The sequence below is a fragment of the Mastigoproctus giganteus genome, chromosome 10 (assembly GCF_048544385.1).
Source record: "Mastigoproctus giganteus isolate SK-2022 chromosome 10, ASM4854438v1, whole genome shotgun sequence".
NCBI lineage: Eukaryota > Metazoa > Arthropoda > Arachnida > Uropygi > Thelyphonidae > Mastigoproctus > Mastigoproctus giganteus.
Genome location: NC_143584.1, coordinates 37,610,259 through 37,628,482, shown reverse-complemented (window position 1 = coordinate 37,628,482; position 18,224 = coordinate 37,610,259). Strand labels below are relative to the sequence as shown.

The window sequence follows — 18,224 nt, the reverse complement described above, 5'->3', positions numbered from 1 at the left end:
AAAAATAAATTATAGATGTCTTTACTAAAACTTGAATATCTATAATCGATTTCTTAAAAACATAACCTATTTCATTTCAAAACTTACTGATACTCTTTGTAGATTATGAATTTCTTTGATATTCATGTAGATATGAGTTTCTACCATAAACTAATGATAAAAAATATACTGGTATGAATGCGAGAATAAGCTTAAAATATTATTTCAATGTTTGCTCAACCAAGGAATGTTAATGAAATATCATGAAGATGATTAATAAAAAAATTATCATTCACAAAATACTGTTTTTGTATAAATTTAAAAATTATGCACAGCCATGTTCTAAAATTCTTAATCTCTAATACGCTGACCCCAAATACTGATTCGACGAACACCAACGGTTGGTCTGGCTATAGTGGAGAATATCTGTCTATTAATATCCAGATTTGCTAGTGTGTGCCGAAGAGTTTGTAGTGCAAACTCAGCCAACAGTCCAAATACTTGCAAACTTTTTAATAATGGAAGTTTAGACAAGAGGCTGAAATAAGTAAGAAAAATTATTTATGGTACATGTATTCAAAAAATAAGCTTTTATATAACAGAATAGTATGCTTAAAAAAATATCAAAATATCAATATTTAATTTCATTTAAAAATTCCATGACACTTGGTGTTTTAATATAATCACAGTAATATATTACACAAATCTATTCAGTTAACAAAGAATCATTTAACCCAAAAATAAGTATTTACATATATATACAATTTTTATGTGGCTCTATTGGATTACATACATTGTCATGTGGGGGATGGGGGGATCTGTAGAGTACATGCATATACAGTAAAGTAAATTCCGACTATGACACTCATGCTTATAGCCGCCTTGATGGCTCTATCATGTTCACCTAGGTGATCACGCAATCTGATTATGGATAGTGCCTGGACAAACATATCTGCAAGCTCTCTATCCACTTCCGGTTCCAGAAACCACTAGTTCTGTCGACAACCAACGCTCCTTTGGCTGAAATATCATGCCCCGTTTCCAAAGCATGTTCGGTTATGAGTGGCCGTCCATAATCAGCCGCCTTGACGACTCTATCATGTTCACTCAGGTGATCGTGCAATCTGATTTTGGAAGCTAAGCTGGAGCTTCCACAATCGACTGATTATGGAAGCTCAGCCATAGCCGAACATGCTTAGGAAATGGGGCATGATATTTCAGCCAAAAGAGTGTTGGTTGTCGACAGAGCTAGTGGTTTCTGGAACCGGAAGTGGCTAGAGAGCTTACGGATATGTTCGTCCAGATGCTATAGTATTAATAGGAATAAGCGCTGGCGCATTCATTCGCTTTTTGAGTCTCTCATTTTAGGGAGGGAATGGTGATTTAGAATGATGCGTACCCGAGCCATTTCTGGTTCCGATGTATGGGAAGTTACTAGTGTTCATGTGTCGTAGTGGACCTTGCGGACTTGCTGGGATATATGTAGGTATATATATATGTTGTGGATAACCCGTAACCATCTCAGCTGATGAAGGCAGCTGTTGCTATCAGAAGTTATTCTATAGTGGTTTTAAGTGATTTCAACCTTTAAATGTATTTAAAAAATTTTTAATCAGTGATTTTATATTATCGTAATATATTATCGTAATATACACATTTATTTTATTTTATAGTATGTTTTATTTAGATAGTATGAATCAGAGCTGTAATACTCAATATGTTCTACGTTGATAATGATATAGTAAATTAATAAGAGGTTTTCATTCCTGTGATCACGACAGTCGGTCGAAAAGCATTGTCAGCTTCAGGAAGGAAAATCGTTTTGAATATTTTCGTTAGCTTCTTTTAATTGCGTTAATTTGAATTTTAATTGTTTTGAATTGATTTTGAATTGTGTTAAATTGATTATTTAATTATTTATAATTTACTTTAATTATTTATATTTTACTTTAATGTACCGGTAAGTTGTCGATTTTTTCGTTTTTTCCGTTTTAATTTCTGGAGGGTATCATACGGAAGTGTTCCACGTACTATATTGAGGTTAACTCCTCTTATTAATTTACTAGTATGTTTTATTGTAAATAAAGTTATATATGCATTTTTGAGTCAGTTGTTAGTGACATTAAAAATTAATTATCGAATTCCTGACTCCAGAGGCCTCTTTAATGGGTAGTTTTTCGGCTTGGGCCAGAGTTATATGCAGGGTTCCTCAAGGTTTGGTGCTAGTGCCACTCTAGTGTCTGATTTTCTTGAGTATCAACAAGGCAACAAAGGGCATGTTAAAATTTGAAGATGATATAAAAGGCCTGGAGGACAATTAAGTCATGTTGGACTTCATTATGTTTTAATGCTGCCAAATGTAAGGTTCTACCTTTTTTTTTGGAAATAATAACTCAAGAATAATTTATGGAGTTAAAGCATAAAGAAAGAAAAACTCGAGCATTTTTGATACAATCTACCATGTTAGACTACAATGTATGCAAGCAGTCCAAAAGATGCGGTGTGTTTTATCAATGATTTATCATATTTCTGCATCTAGGGAGAAGGAGGTTATAGTTCTGTTATATAAGTCAATGGTGAGACAGCTTTAACAAAAGAGAGCCCAAATATGTACAATTCACCACTTGCTGTTCTCACTGGTGAGAACAGCAAGTAGATATCCATAGAAGAAGACTACAAAGGTGTGGATGATGCATGCACAGCTTGGAAATAAATAATCTAAATGGAAGGAGTGATGTTATCTGATGGAAATGTATAAGGTGAAGGGGAGGGAGATAGCAAACTGAAAGATTTCACATTGAAACCAACATAAAAACAAGGGAGCATAAAAATAAGTAATTAGGGAAACTAATTACTTATTTTTATGCTCCTGGAAGTTTACATTTGATCAGCACGTTTTCAATCACTGGAATAAATTTCCTTCCTGGATGGGTGAGGTTGACAGTCTAATGAAATTTAAGAGGCAATGGATCAGTACCTTCTAGCAGTGGAAAAGGTATGACATGAGTGAATTAAGTTTAACATGCTGTGTATGTTTGCTTCTCTTCTTCCCTGGTTGATGCAACAACAGCCTGACTTCCTTACAGCTTTTGGTCTTTATTAATAATAATAATACTAAAAACTCAATCTCAAATCATGCACCTGGCTGCTGTATTTCAAAATGAAAATGCTATCTTAAGTAGCACTTGCCAGCTTCATAATGAATTCCTTTAGTATTATCTTCATCAAATAAAAACATTTGGTTTAGCCTAATGGTACATACAACACTGGTTGTGTAACATTATTGCTATCACTGACGTTTGGAAGAACTTCCATTTAATAGAAGTTCCAAGTTTTTTTATGTTTAATACATTTTCTCTGATGATATATGATCAAAAATAATATTCATCATTGATATCTAAATATATTTGAAGATAATCTGTTTTAAATTGTACTTCATATTGTATACAAGACAAGATTTTTGTAGAAATGTCAACAAGAGACTTATAGATTGAGCCTTTCACCTAAAATCACATATGGCTTTGGACTTATGACTATTTTTTAAATCAATCCCAAACAAATACTTAGTAGTGCTTAATTTCAGTATACAAACAAATAAAGGTATTATGTTATTCTGTGATGTATGTAGTTTGATATATTATATATCAATAGATATGCTTTTTGTTGTTTTTAAAAAGACTGCTACTTGACTATTGAACAAATTTCTCATTAATTCTCAGTATCTTACCTTTCTTTAATAGGTTAATGCCATTTATGTCATTTGAACAATACAAAATAAAAACAAATTTCTGTTAATGTTATGAGCATAATTTAAAATTTTTATACCAGTTCTTATGTTTGTTGACAGTTGCTGACTTTTCTTTTTAAAATGTTGGCCCTTGTTTCTGCATCGGACTGTTTTAGTGCCCAAGGCACTAAAATTATACATAAAAAAACTTTACATAAAATTATATATTTACATATATAATTTTATGTAAAGACTTCACTGGATTTTGTTTTCCATCCAATTGTGATTAACTTTATTCTAATTTGCCTAATATAGAGCTTTTATTATTAACAGTACTTCCTCTCTCAATAGTGAAGTGTTATTTATTTGAAGAAGTGCAGTGTTAGTTGGATATATTTCCTTTTAGTATTCTTGACTAAAAGATTGAGAAGAACAGACTGAGATGATTTGATCATATAAAGAGAATGGAGGATAATAGACTGCCAAAGAGGATGTTAGAAATAAAAATGGAGGACAACAGACCAAGAGGAAGACCGAAAAGAAGAAGGCAAGTAGAGGTGAAAAGTGATGCAGAGAGAAAAGGCAGCTGGGAAGAGCTGGAGAGAGAGGAATGGTGAGAAGATAGAGCTAAATGGAGAAGACTGGTTTTCTTATAAACCTGGCAAGAAGCTGGAATGACAACAGATAAGTAACTATTCTTGATTCTCTAAAGTCATTTTTGGAACAGAAAAAGGAAATAGTATTTCTGCGACAATACAAATTTCTCATATGGTGCACTCTCCACTTTCACGAGTTGCCTTGGTGTCACATTATTTTGAAATTAAAATGAGGAAGTACCTTTTACTGCAGATAATGATTTTTATATTAAAAAAGAAAACAAGTTTCCTTTAATGGCTAATGGCACAGATCTCTTCTCCCTCCTCGACCCTTACAAGAAGATGCTATTATACTGCACTATTTAAAGTATAAGGCTCTCTCTTTCATATGGATCATTATTCATTATCTTTATAGTGAACTGCTTTGGTTTTACACAAATTCTAATATCGAAACAAGGAAATGCAGTTTATTTGAAGTACCATGATTTTTTACACTACTACTACTACTAAAAAAAAAAATATATATATATATATATACAGTAATACCCCGAAGTTACGCGATTGGTGGGTCCGACGAAAATCGCGTAAGTCGAATTCACGTAAGTCGGGGTAAAACTTTGCATATAAATACATATAAATTTTGCTTAATTGGGACCAAGGACTAACAAAAACACTAGTTTACAAGAAAAATATTAATAAAATTGCAGTTCTTTATACATATTAATACAAAATATGTATTAAAAAAACAAATGACTTACGTAAAAAAGTTATTTCGATGTCGATGGCTTCATAAAATCTAACAAATTCGTCTGACGACACAGCGCCTTCTTTTTTTCACGCAGAATTTCGTCGTAGCAAGCTAATAATTTTTTTATTCCTTGCTTTGTAGCTATAACGCGTTCTTCGTTGGAGTCTATGTTTTCTAAAATTTTTAAGCCCTTTTCAATTGAGCTAAGACCTTCTGTCAAGTTTGCAATTGTCATATGCTTTTCGCCGTTGCCTCATTTACGCCTGTAGCACGTGCAATATCACATGGTCTTTCATTTCGCTCAAAGCGTTTCACAATTTCATATTTTTTTCTCTATCGACAGAGGCGGACTGGCCATAAGCCTTACCGGGGAAACCCCTGTGCGCCGGTATGATTTTGGCCATAAACCATAGTATGAGGCCACTATAAATTTTCCCGGGTAAGAATTTTTGATCCAGTCCGCCTCTGTTTATCGATAATTGCTTTTCTTTTTCTCTCTGAATCTGCAGTGTCTTCACCAGGACGCTTCCTTTTCACACCTTTTAATTAAGTATTTTACTCATTTTTAGGGAATAAAGCACAATTACAAAACAAGGAGGCATGCTTGATACGCATAAACAAAGCTGCGCGCATGTAGCAACTGAATAAACAACACCATAAAGGCAGAGATACACTATTAACACCTCACATTTCTAGGGGTTACTACCATAAAACAATAAAAATCCAGTTGCGTTTCTGCTAGTGAAATCTGTTATAAACTGGTAGTAAACTCGATCTAATTGCATTTGCGATTATACCCATAGCTGGAATTGTGTTGGTTTTTACGTTATTATGGTGAAATGTGTTTCCCCTTCACTGTTATAAAAAACATAAAAACAGCAAAGTTGAATTTTGTTCATCTTTCGCTCTCATTCTCCGCCGTCGCACCGTATATCGATAACATATGAAAAACGACCTTGAAGATAGTGGGCGGCAGCGTTGCCAAACGAAAAAATCAAGAACCGCGTAACTCCGAGTTCGCGTAAGTCGGGGTATTACTGTATACAGTGCTTTTTTTGGGATGGTAAGCGACGGTACGGCATACCGGCACCTTTAGTACACTTCGAAATTTGTAATATTCCGATTTTTTTTTTCACGTTTACCTACTATTCAAATAAGCTTAAAGTTATTTAACTAAATTTGCATTTTTTGCTGTCTATTGTTAAGATATTCTCTATATAAAACTTTATAACTATTTTTAGAATTCTAAATTACTCAGTCGGATTTCTGTTTAACAACTCCTTTTATAGCAATTTTTTTGAAATCCCCTTGGAAATTACATTTAAAATAGTTTCTGTTGAGCAAAGAAAATTTTCAGATAACAAACGGCTTAGGAGAGATTAACTGGGCACACATTATTTGCACTTCTGGCCTTCAGACAACTTAGGAAATTAGTGCTGCTGCTACGCAAGAATTGAGAGCGCTAAACGGATTACCATTCTACAACTCAGTGGTACCCGGTAAAACCTATCTGATCATCTGTCCCACATGCGGAGAAGCCGCGCTAGTCAACAGTAAGCAGATCAAGTGTATTCCCAATGGGCTCAGGCCCACCTTCTACTCGAGTGGTGTCCAACTTTTTCCCGTACAGTGGCCATATTCAAAGTTAGATTTCTTTCGGGGGTCGCACTGAGTGATTCGAGAAAAATTAGTGCATTACATTTTCCGTATCTTGTTACATGTAAAAGGAAGTTTCAGTTTTCGTGCTACACTTTCTTATTTTCAGGCTATATATAAAAAAATGCAAATTCCCAACACTTTTATGTGTCACTAATTTATTTTTTAGATTTTATTAAAATTATAAAAAATATACTTTCTTTTGTTTATCAAAAAAAAACCCTTACTTTTGCCTTTACATGCTCACTTCAGAAAATTTACAACCTGAAAGGATCACTGCTTAAGAATATAAGGTGAATAAATAAAAATAATGATACACTTAAAATTGAAAATATTTGAAAATTTTATTAAGTACAATACATGATTAGATTTACTAAACAAAACATTTAATTGATGAGTAAAATTTTTTTGACAATCAACAAAATTTAAAATGCTGTTTTAATTCACGTTCTGCACGGGCCGTAGGTTGGACCCAGCTGTGAATCAATTGTAAGCACCCTGTTCGAGAATTAGGAGGGAGTGATTTTCTTTTACCCCGACAAATAATCATCTGTTGTTTTGCCGAAATGCGTTTTATCGCAAATTTTCCCTATCTTTGTTTGGTCACAGTAGCTGAATACCCGAATGACACCGACATTCTGGACAGTTTCAAAAAAAAAAAAAAAAAAAAGAAAGAAAGAAAAAATTCAAATTTAAGAACTAGTGGCAATATTGATGATGAGAGAAGGAAAATGAAGACAATGAAGGTATTAAACCAACCTTCTAAACATGAAATGTTGGCATTTGGTGAGAAGGAAGTTAGAAAATTGCCAATTAAGCTTCAGTTAAATGAAAGAGATACAATTCATGCATTTCGGGAATACCTAATTGATAAGATGGTTTCGGAAGAATTGAAGCATTTGATGAAAGCCCTGAGTACAAGTACGATACAAATTTCATCGAGTGAATGTGAACGAGGATTTTCACAAATGAATCTGATTGTCAGCCCAACAGGAGCTTCGTAGATGACAAAAACAATTTCTGCACTATTATTTCTTAAAATTGTAGGCCCACCGGTGACACACTTTAATTCAGCAAATATGTTGATACAAACAGTAAAAAAAGAAGTCAGCATAGTGTGTTGGATGAGAACCGAATAAAAATTTGGAATATTCTATAAAAATTTTATTATGAAATTACTTTTACTAATTTTTACTTATTTTTTTACTTATTACTTATATTTTACACATTTTACTTATTTTTTATATACTTGAATAATAAATCTATGCTTAGTAAACTGTGTTAATATACTTGATTTGTTGTTCTTATTCCAAAAACATTACTATTAAAGTAACAATATCAGGAAATAATTTTTTAGAGTACAGTTAGTCCTCGTATAACACGAGTTTACACTACATGAATTCGATCACACAAGATTTATAAATAGGAGAAAAATATCACATATAACACGAACGGAATTCGCTTATGCACGATTCGCCTTTGTGTTTACAAGAAATGGCAGTCGAACGCGGAATCACCCCCAACTGAACGCAACACGATAGCAATGAAGAGAAGATTCTGAAAATGTATTTATATTTTTTATATCAGTGAAGCGGATACATATTTCACCATAATAACATAAAAACCTACACAATTGCAGCTATTGGTATTATCGCAAATGCAATTAGATCGAGTTTGCTACCAGTTTATAACAGATTTCACTAGAAGAAATGCAACTGGAAATTCTTTTTATTGTTTTATGGTAGTAAATCCCAGAAACGTGCTTTAGTAAAATGTGGGCTTGTGAGGTGCTTAATAGTGTGTCTCTGCCTTTATGGCAGAGACACTATTGTGTTGTTTATTCAGTTGCTACATGTGCGCAGCTTTGTTTATGTGTATCAAGCAAGCCTCCTCATTTTGTAATTGTGCTTTATTCCCTAAAACTCATTAAAATACTTAAAAGGTGTGAAAAGGAAGCATCCTAGTGAAGACACTACAGGTTCAGAGAGAAAAAGGAAAGCAATATCGATAGACAAGAGGCGGACTGTGTCAAAAATTCTTACCAGGGAAAATGTGTAGCGGCCTCATACTAGCATTTATGGCCAAAATCACCTTCTGGTCTCCGGCCCACTGGGGTTTCCCCAGTAAGGCTTATGGCCAGTCCCCCTCTGTTATAGAAAAAATATGAAATTGTGAAACACTTTGAGTGAAATGAAAGAACATGTGATATTGCACATGCTACAGGCCTAAATGAGGCAACGCCGAGAATTAGAAAGAATGCAGAGAAAATAAAAACAACTTTAATAGCAAGAACAACTCAAAGTGTAATAAAATCCATTAGATCAAAACACAAGAATTGGAAGAGATGGAACGGCTGTCACCTGTTTGGTTAGAAATTCAAACAAAGAAAAAGTTTGCTTATGATAGAAGCAAAAGTATTAGCAATTTTTTATTACGTAATAGTAGTAATAATTTAGGAGAAGTCTGGTTGGCCTGCCCTGTTACTTCACTTAGGTGGCAACGAACTTGTAGTGGTTCTCTTCAAGACACCTGGTCAGTGTGAAGAGGAAAAGACCAAACCCTCCAGCATATGACAGCATGACAAAACAAATGGCCCTCAGTCCCCAGCGGCTTTCACTCCCCCTCTTACAGCAGAGAGAGGATCAGAGTGGAAGCAGAGGGTGCTAAGAATCTCTGGGTACGACCAGGCTGCCATGCATGGAAACTGAACTTGGCCTGTTACAACGTAAGATTGCTCATCAGTGAAGACATGATATTAGAGCTGAAAAAGGAATTAGAAAATGTGAATTTGAATATCATTGGTTTGGCTGAAACAACAAGAAGAAATGAATCATTTATAAGTTTATCAAGTGACAATCTACTGTACACCAATGAAAACAGTGAAAGGAGTGAAGGTGGAGTTGGGTTCCTGGTCCATAAAGATTTAAAAAACAACATTTTGGAATTCAAAAGTACATCACCAAGGGTGTCAAGAATAATACTCAAGATTTCTAAGAGGTACAAGCTAAAGGTTATAATGATTTATGCACCAACTTCGAGCCATGATGATGAAGAGGTTGAAGAAATGTACCGAAATTGAGTCTTCTAGATGAGCAGAAAACCCACTACACTATTATTATGGGGGACTTCAATGCTAAGGTTGGAAAAAGACAAAACAGTGCAGAAAAGGAGAACTATAGGATATTTTGGAATTAGTGAAAGAAATGAAAGAGGTGAAAGACTTGTGGAATTTTCAGAATTTCAAGGATTGTCAGTAATATACACTTTTTTCAAGAAAAGGGTGAACAGAAAATGGACATGGAAGAGAGTCCAAATGGATTAACAACTAATGAAATCGACTTCATCCTCACTAACAGAAGATATCTCGTGAATGATGTTACTGTCCTGAATAAGGTAAATTTTGGAAGTGATCACAGAATGGTAAGATGTACACTTAATATGGATGTAGGAAAGGAAAGGAAAAAACTGACTCGAGTAAATAATACAAAGGTCTTTGAGATAACAGAAGAGGAGAAAAAGCAGTATGTACTGGAACTTAAGAACAGTTTTGAGCTTCTGCAGACTGCTCAGGACCAAGAGGTTGGTCCTGAGTGGGTTTTCTGCTCATCTAGAAGACTCTCAATTTCGGTGTACATTTGTTCAACCTCTTCATCATCATGGCTCGATGTTGGTGCATAAATCATTAGAAACGGTCCTTGAGGTTGTCACAGAGTTTCTCTCAGATATGCCAGAAAAGCTGCTTGATAGCTGGGAGTCTAAAACGCTGATGGAACTGATACTCGTGTGACACTCAAGTCAAGTGGACCCAATTTAGGCGAAGTCCTGACGGTCTGTGACAGCCAAATCCTCTGCTTGCACCTTCTCGATGGTGGGACTGTTAGTAATCCTGGGTATAACCTCCATGCACAAGTACATGGTGGGTGACCACCCAGGTGTGAACCAACATGAGCAGGGATCGAGGTGTGGTGCCCACACCACATGGAGGAATGCCGCCCTTCTGTGTTACCAGGCAGTACTAGGTGGTAGATGACTCTCATCAACTGGTGCAATACCACAACTCTGCTTATTGGAGGCTTCAAGTGGTGGGACCAATTTTTAGTCTCTAGAGCTAAGTTCCGGTCAACCCTTCCCTATCTCTTCCATCATGCAGTATGATTGATAACTTTTCAGGTTATGATGAACACCGTGGCGAGATCCAATATTCCTTACATTTCGAGGGTACAGCTCTAAAATGGTTTTCACAGGCCGGCCGCTAGTTAGTACACCGGACCGAACCTATTGGTAACTCTCTAGGAGGCTTCCGGATCAGCTAGTGTATAATCTTGCTACCTCTACTCTGCCAGATAGTGACTGGAGGGGGTCCGAGTAGTGTGTATGCGGGAAGCATTGTCGAGGCCACGTTATGTCAAGGATCTGGGTATATTCTTACCATGTGTACGCCATATCGAAAAATTTCATTACTTCATACAGCATGTCCCACCCACTTTTTATTACTATTGAATACACCATGAATTGTCAAACTAATAGAGCAAGCTTATCTGCGAAAAGATCTAAAACTCCCAAGCACTTCTTAATTCATTTCACAAATATACATGGTCTTAATTCTATTCTCAATGATGTCCATTTCCACTTGCAGTCTGCCAAACCCCATGTACTTTTTCTGGCAGAATCTCAGTTATCGGTTGATTCAACTACTGCTCATCTCAGATGCCCAGATTATTCACTGTATGATTCCTTTCGCCTCAAAGGTGGTACTTGTGCATATGTCCATTCTGATATTCCCTGTCAGAGACTTGGCAATTTGGAATCTCCTCTCTTTGATCTTCTCTGGCTTAAAATCTCTCTACCTCATTGAGTCAAATTCACCTGTTGTCTCTACCGTTCTCCCAACTCCACTAATCTCTTGGAGCTCTTTGACTTCCTCTCTTTGCAACTTGACTTTCTCCAGTCCAACTTTCCTAATAGTGAGGTAATTTTCCTTGGTGATTTTAATGTTCACAACCCCAGCTGGCTTCCGTTTTCTAGTCACACCGACCCAGCTGGTCGAGATACTGAGGCTTTTGCAATTACTAATGACCTTGTACAGATTGTTCATTTACCTACAAGAATACCGGACAATCCTACTCATACAACGAATACGCTTGATCTTTTTCTCACAAACAACCCTTCTAAATACACGGTTGAAGTGACAGGTCCTTTAGGCACTTCAGATCACAACTTGGTGTTTGTCTCTTTTCCAATGGAACCTTTATCTCATGGCTATTCCCAACCTCGTGTTGTTTGGCATTACAAGAATGCAAAATGGGATGATTTCTTATTTTCCTTGGTCGGATTACTGTTTCAAAACTTCTGATGTCAATGTTTGCTCAGATCGTGTCAGTGAAATTATTCTTGCAGGAATGGAATCCTTTATCCCACACTCCACTTTAAAATCTCGTCCTTTATCTAAACCTTGGTTTTCCAATAAATGTGCTAAGGCTGTTCAAGAGAAGAACGTTGCATATCGTAATTGGCTTGTTTCTAATTCTTCAGTTTCATTTTCTGCATACACCAAAACTCGCAACAATTGTAAAGCAGTTATTAATGAGTCCAAACTAGAGTTTGAACAGGCTAAGAGTAGAAAACTTGCTTCTTGCCCTAATGTTTGCCGAGCATTCTGGGCTCTTGCCAAAGCTATTGGCCACAACTTATGCCCATCTCTGCTCCCTCCTCTGTCCAAACCAGATGGTTCTGTTGTGACTTTAGCTAAGGATAAAGCTGACCTGCTAGCATCCCATTTTTCTTCCAACTCATGTATTAATGATCTTGGTAAAACACCTCCCACCATTCCCAACACGCTTTCAACGCCCCCTTTGGTCTTCCGCGAAAAGGATGTCAGAAGGATTTTGACGAATCTTGATGCTAAGAAAACTCCAGGTCACCGATGGTATTTCTCCACTTGTTCTCAAAACCTGTGCTCCTGAACTTACTCCTATTCCGTGCCGCCTTTTTTCACTTTCTTATTCCAAAGAGTGACAAATCCCTCCCATCCAATTACTTCTACTCTTTCTAAAGTAATGGAGAAATCAATTAACCGCCAACTCTTAAACTACCTAGAAACCTTCCATCTGATCAACGATCGCCAGTATGGATTCCGTCAGTGTAGATCCACTGGTGATATTCTGGCTTATGTTACCCATTTATGGACTAATTCGATGGATAGGTTTGGTAAAACGCAAGCAGTTGCTCTTGACATCTCAAAGGCTTTCGATCGGTGGCAAACCATAAGATGATCGCTCTCTGATCGCTCACTGAGGGTGATGATAGATGGCTCTCTGTCTTCTAATTTCTCCACTAATGCTGGTGTCGCCCAAGGTTCAGTTCTTTCCCCCACTCTCTTCCTCTTGTATATTAATGACCTTCTTCCATTGACTGGAAATCCTATCCATAGTTTTGCCGACGATAGCACATTGCATTCCACTTTCCATTTTGAGAAACCTTGCCCTGCTCAATCAGCTTCAACTTCTCTAAAATCTGCTAGCAATTCCTTAAATGCTGATCTTTAGGTAATTCTCCAGTGGGGCAAAGACAACTTAGTTGATTTCAGACCTTCTAAAACTCAGTCTTGTGTTATATCTCGCAAAAAGGATTCTTCTGCTCCTATGCTTATCTTTAGTGACACTCTGATTTCTAGGCAAAATGATATATCTCTTTTGGGGATTACCCTGACTTCTAATCTCTCTTGGCATAAGCACATAACAAATATTGTTTCCTCTGCATCTAAAAAAGTTGGTTTTCTCTTTCACTCTCGGCGTTACTTTTCTTCCAAACAGCTGCTCTGTATAAATCGCAAATCCTCCCTACCATGGAATATTATTCCCACATCTGGGGTGGTGCCCTCAAAACCTCTCTCAGGCTTCTTGATTCCATTCAGAAGAGGGTAGTTAGGTTAATTAATGATTCATCTCTAACAGAGTCTCTCCACTCGCTGTCTCATAGATGTACTGTTTCTGCTGCATGCCTCTTCTACAGATACTTCCACGGGCACTGTTCTTCTGAATTGGCTTCTATAATTCCCGCTCTCTCTCTTTCAAAACAGTTCGAACACATGCCGCCACCAGCCAACATCCATTTACTGTCCAACTCCAAACTCACAGAACCAACTTTTCATCTTCCTCGTTTATTCATTCAACTGCCGTTTTCTGAAACAATCTTCCTTCATACCTATTTCCTGAAAATTACAGTCTACAGAAGTTCAAGTCCAATATCAACAAATATATTCTTTTGTCTTCTCAACCTCCAACCCAAGCACTGTACTAAGTTCTATAGGTTCGTGTTAGTGATAAAGCCTGAGAAACCTATAGGGAAAAAAGAAATCCAAAGAATAAAAAATTGGTCAAGAAACACTTGTTATGTTGAATTGAAGGCGACAAATGAAGAGCAAGATAAACACTGACAAGGAGAAAATTGAGTATACTGAGTCATGCAAAGCCATTAGAGAGAGACTGAGAGAGGACATAAGAAGATTTAACACAAGAAAAGTAGAACAAGCATTAAGGGAAAACAAAGAACTTAAATCAGCAGCCATGAGCAGTAATACAGAAAGACAAATGATACTGAAACTGAAGAATGGCGATGGTGTACTTATAAATAGCAGAGAAGGCATAATATAGAGAATAGAATATTCTCTATATAGAATATTCCCTCGCTCCTTGTATAGAGAATTGTACAAGGAACGAGGGAATGATGCCAGCAGTGGGGAAGATGGATTGCAAATTAGCAGCACATATGACATACCCAATATTCTTCCTGATGATGTAGAACCTGCATTGAAGAAAATGAAGAATTAGAAAGGCCTGGGGGAAGATGAAGTTTCTGCAGAGTTGTTAAAACTGGGAGAAAGAGACATAACACAAAAACTGGCCAGGCTCTTCATAAAGTGCATTAGAAAAGGTGTGATGCCTAAGCAGGAGAATAATGCAATCATAGTTTTGCTGCATAAGAAAGGAGATAAATCAGAAATTGGAAATTATAGACCAATTAGCTTGTTATCCCACATCTACAAGTTGTTCACAAGGGTCATTACTAACAGATTAGAAAGAATACTTGATGAGAAGCAACCAAAAGAGCAAGCTGGCTTTAGGACAGGATTCTCAACTATGGATCACCTTCATGTAATATCACAGCTAATTGAGAAAGCAAATGAATATAAAACACCATTATGCCTGGAATTTGACTCCATACAGCTTAAGGCAATGTTTCGGGCACTGGAAAGACAAGGCATAGATGTTTGTTGTTTGTTTGTTGGTTTTTTTTTTTTAGGAGCATTAGCAACTAAGGCTATATTGCTCTGGGATATGCGGTGGTCATTCCCTGACCTTTCCGCATTCTCTGTATTTGGTGGTGATGGGCTCGAACCCTGGTCTAATCAAGAAGCGTGTGCTACGCACTGCTGCTCCTTCCCACCTGGCAACGGAGGCGCCAACAAAGCATAGATACCCCACATATTATGATTTTGAAGAAAATATATGAGAACGTTACCTCCTTTATTAGACTAGACAAAGACAGTATCAAATTTAAAATCGAGAAAGGAGTTCAACAACTCTGAAACTGTTTACTGCTGCCCTTGAGGAAGCTTTCAGAAGATTAGACTGGTCGCAGAAAGGAGTCAATATGAATGGAGAGTACCTAAACCATTTACGATTTGCAGATGACCTTGTGGTTATAAGCCACGATCCCAAAGAATTAGACGAAAATCTTAATCAGTTATGCAGAGTTAGTAAGGATTTTGGACTAAAGATGAATATGGCTAAAACAAAAGTAATGGTGAACAAGTTTCTCTTCTCTTCTTTTGGGCATTCACCAACAGAATGGAAACGAAGCTGAGAACTACACAGCGAAGAATGGAACAAATTATATTGGAAATCAGACTGTTAGATAAGAGAAACAAATGGATTAGGCAGCAAACTCAAGTAAAGGACATTCTTATCAAAACTAAAGAACTAAAATGGTCTTGTCTTGGGCAGGACACATAGCTCGAAGACATGATGACAGATGGACTAAGAAAATAACAGAATGATACCCAAGAGGAGCTAGAAGAAAACCAGGAAGACAAAGGCGGAGATGGATAGATGAAATTCATGAGTTTACGGGTAGTAAATGGATGGCCATTGCAGAAAACAGAAGGAACTGGAAAGTTGCTGGAGAGGCCTTCATCCTGCAGTGGATTGAAAATGGCTGATGATGAGTTGTAATAAAATATTTACATATTTTTTTACTTATTTTTTAATGCTTGGTAATGGTTTAGTTACAAATGTGTGTTCAGTCTTGGGTGGTCGGCACTTAACCGTATTTTTCCCATAGGGCCTGTTATTTATATTGCACGATTTTGCATTGCATGAAGGTTTTTAGGAACAGAACTATCTTGCTATACTAGGACTGACTGTACTGTACTTTTCATGTCCTTTTAATTTTCATTTTTTCCTAATAGCAAAGAATGAGTACCAGCACCTATTTTTTTACAAAAAAAGCACTGTGTGTGTGTGTGTGTGTGTGTGTGTGTGTGTGTGTGTGTGTGTGTGTGTGGGTATATATATATTTTTTAAAAATTAAATAAAATAAAACATAAGCCAGTAGTATGGCAAAAACTGTAGAGCGAAAATTAACATAAAAATAACCAAATAAACAAACAAACGAAAAAGAAGAATAAAAGTTAGACATAAATAATAGCCCAGAAACCCCTATATAATTTCGATTATTTATTTTATTATAATGTAACTTTTGTCAATATTTAATGGTAGTATATATATATATTTTTTTTTTTTTTACAGTAACAGCACAAATCTCTCATACAGAATCCTTCTCATATTTATGGGTTGCCTTGGTATTTTTTTTATTATGAAAACCCCAAACACGAGAGTTATTAGAACCTATAGTACTTAGTACCGTGCTTGGGTTGGAGGTTGAGAAGACGAAAGAAGATATTTGTTGACAGTAGACTTGAACTTCTGTAGACTGTAATTTTCAGGAAATACATATGAAAAAAAAGGTTGTTCCAGAAAATGGCAGTTGAATGAATAAACAAGGAAGATGAAAAGTTGTTTCTGTGAGTTTGCAGTTGGACAGTAAATGGATGTTGGCTGGTGGCGGCACGTGTTCGGATTGTTTTGAAAGAGAGAGCCGGAATTATAGAAGCCAATTCAGAAGAACAGTGCCCGTGGAAATATCTGTAGAAGAGGCATTCAGCAGAAACAGTACGTCTATGAGACAGAGAGTTGAGAGACTCTGTTAGAGAGGAGTCATTAATTAACCTAATTGCCCTCTTTTGAATGGATTCTAAAAGCCTGAGAGAGGTTTTGGGGGAAACCCCAGATGTGAGAACAATATTCCATGGTAGGGCGGATTGGTGATTCCTACAGCTGTTTGGAAGAAAAGTAACGCCGAGAGCAAAAGAGAAAACCAAGTTTTTTAGATGCAGAGGAAGCAATATTTGTAATGGGCTTGTGCCAAGAGAGATTAGAAGTCAGGATAATCCTCAAAAGAGATATCCTCAAAAGAGATATCAAAAGAGATACCTAGAAATCAAAGTGTCACCAAAGATAAGCATAGGAGCAGAAGAAGCCTTTTTGCGAGATTTAAGACAAGACAGTTTTAGAAGGATTGAAATTGAACCATAAGATGGAAGCTTGTTTAGAAGACCTTTATGCCAAACATGATTGAAAGCCTTTGAGATGTCAAGAGCAACTGCTTGTGTTTCACCAAACTTTTTCATTGAATTTGTCCATAAATGGGTAACATAAGCCAGAATATCACCAGTGGATCAACACTGATGGAATCCATACTGGCGATCATTGATCATACGGAAGGGTTCTAGGTAGTTTAAGAGTTGGCAGTTAATTGATTTCTCCATTACTTTAGAAAGAGTAGAAGTAATTGCAATGGGACGATAATTGGATGGGAGGGATTTGTCACCCTCTTTTGGAACTGGCTGGATATGAGGATATTTCCAAGCAGAAGGAAAAACACCTTTCGAATAACAAAGTGAAAAAAGCGGCAAAGAACAGGAGTAAGTTCAAGAGCACAGTTTTGAGAATAAGTGGAGAAATACCATCAGGACCTGGAGCTTTCTTAGCATCGCAAAATCCTTCTGATTGGAGGCATTGAATGGAGGGTGTTGGGAATGGTGAGAGGTGTTTTATTAAGATCATTAATACAGGAGTTGGAAGAAAAATGGTATGCTAGCAGGTGAACTTTATCCTTGGCTGAAGTGACAACAGAACCATCTGGTTTTGACAGAGGTGGGAGCAGAGATGGGCAAAAGGTGCAGCCAATAGTTTTGGCAAGAGACCAGAATGCTTGGCTACCATTAGGGCAAGAAGCAAGTTTTCTACTCTGAGCCTGTTCAAAATCTAGTTTGGACTGATTAATAACTGCTTTACAATTGTTGTGAGCTTTGGTGTAAGCAGAAAATGAAACTGAAGAATTAGAAACAAGCCAATTAGGATATGCAACATTCTTCTCTTGAACAACCTTAGCACAT

The 18,224-nt window shown here is 36.6% G+C and overlaps 1 protein-coding gene across 1 annotated transcript in view; it reads right to left on the bottom strand.

Annotated features, from left to right (window-relative positions):
* Positions 1-330: 330 nt before the first annotated feature.
* Positions 331-18,224, bottom strand: part of Skp2 (S-phase kinase-associated protein 2) — a 110,506-nt gene continuing 92,612 nt past the window's right edge. Inside the window, exon 11 of the mRNA XM_090382910.1 lies at positions 331-517. Coding sequence (XP_090239036.1) covers positions 331-517 — 187 coding nt within the window. The remainder of the gene's footprint in view (positions 518-18,224) is intronic.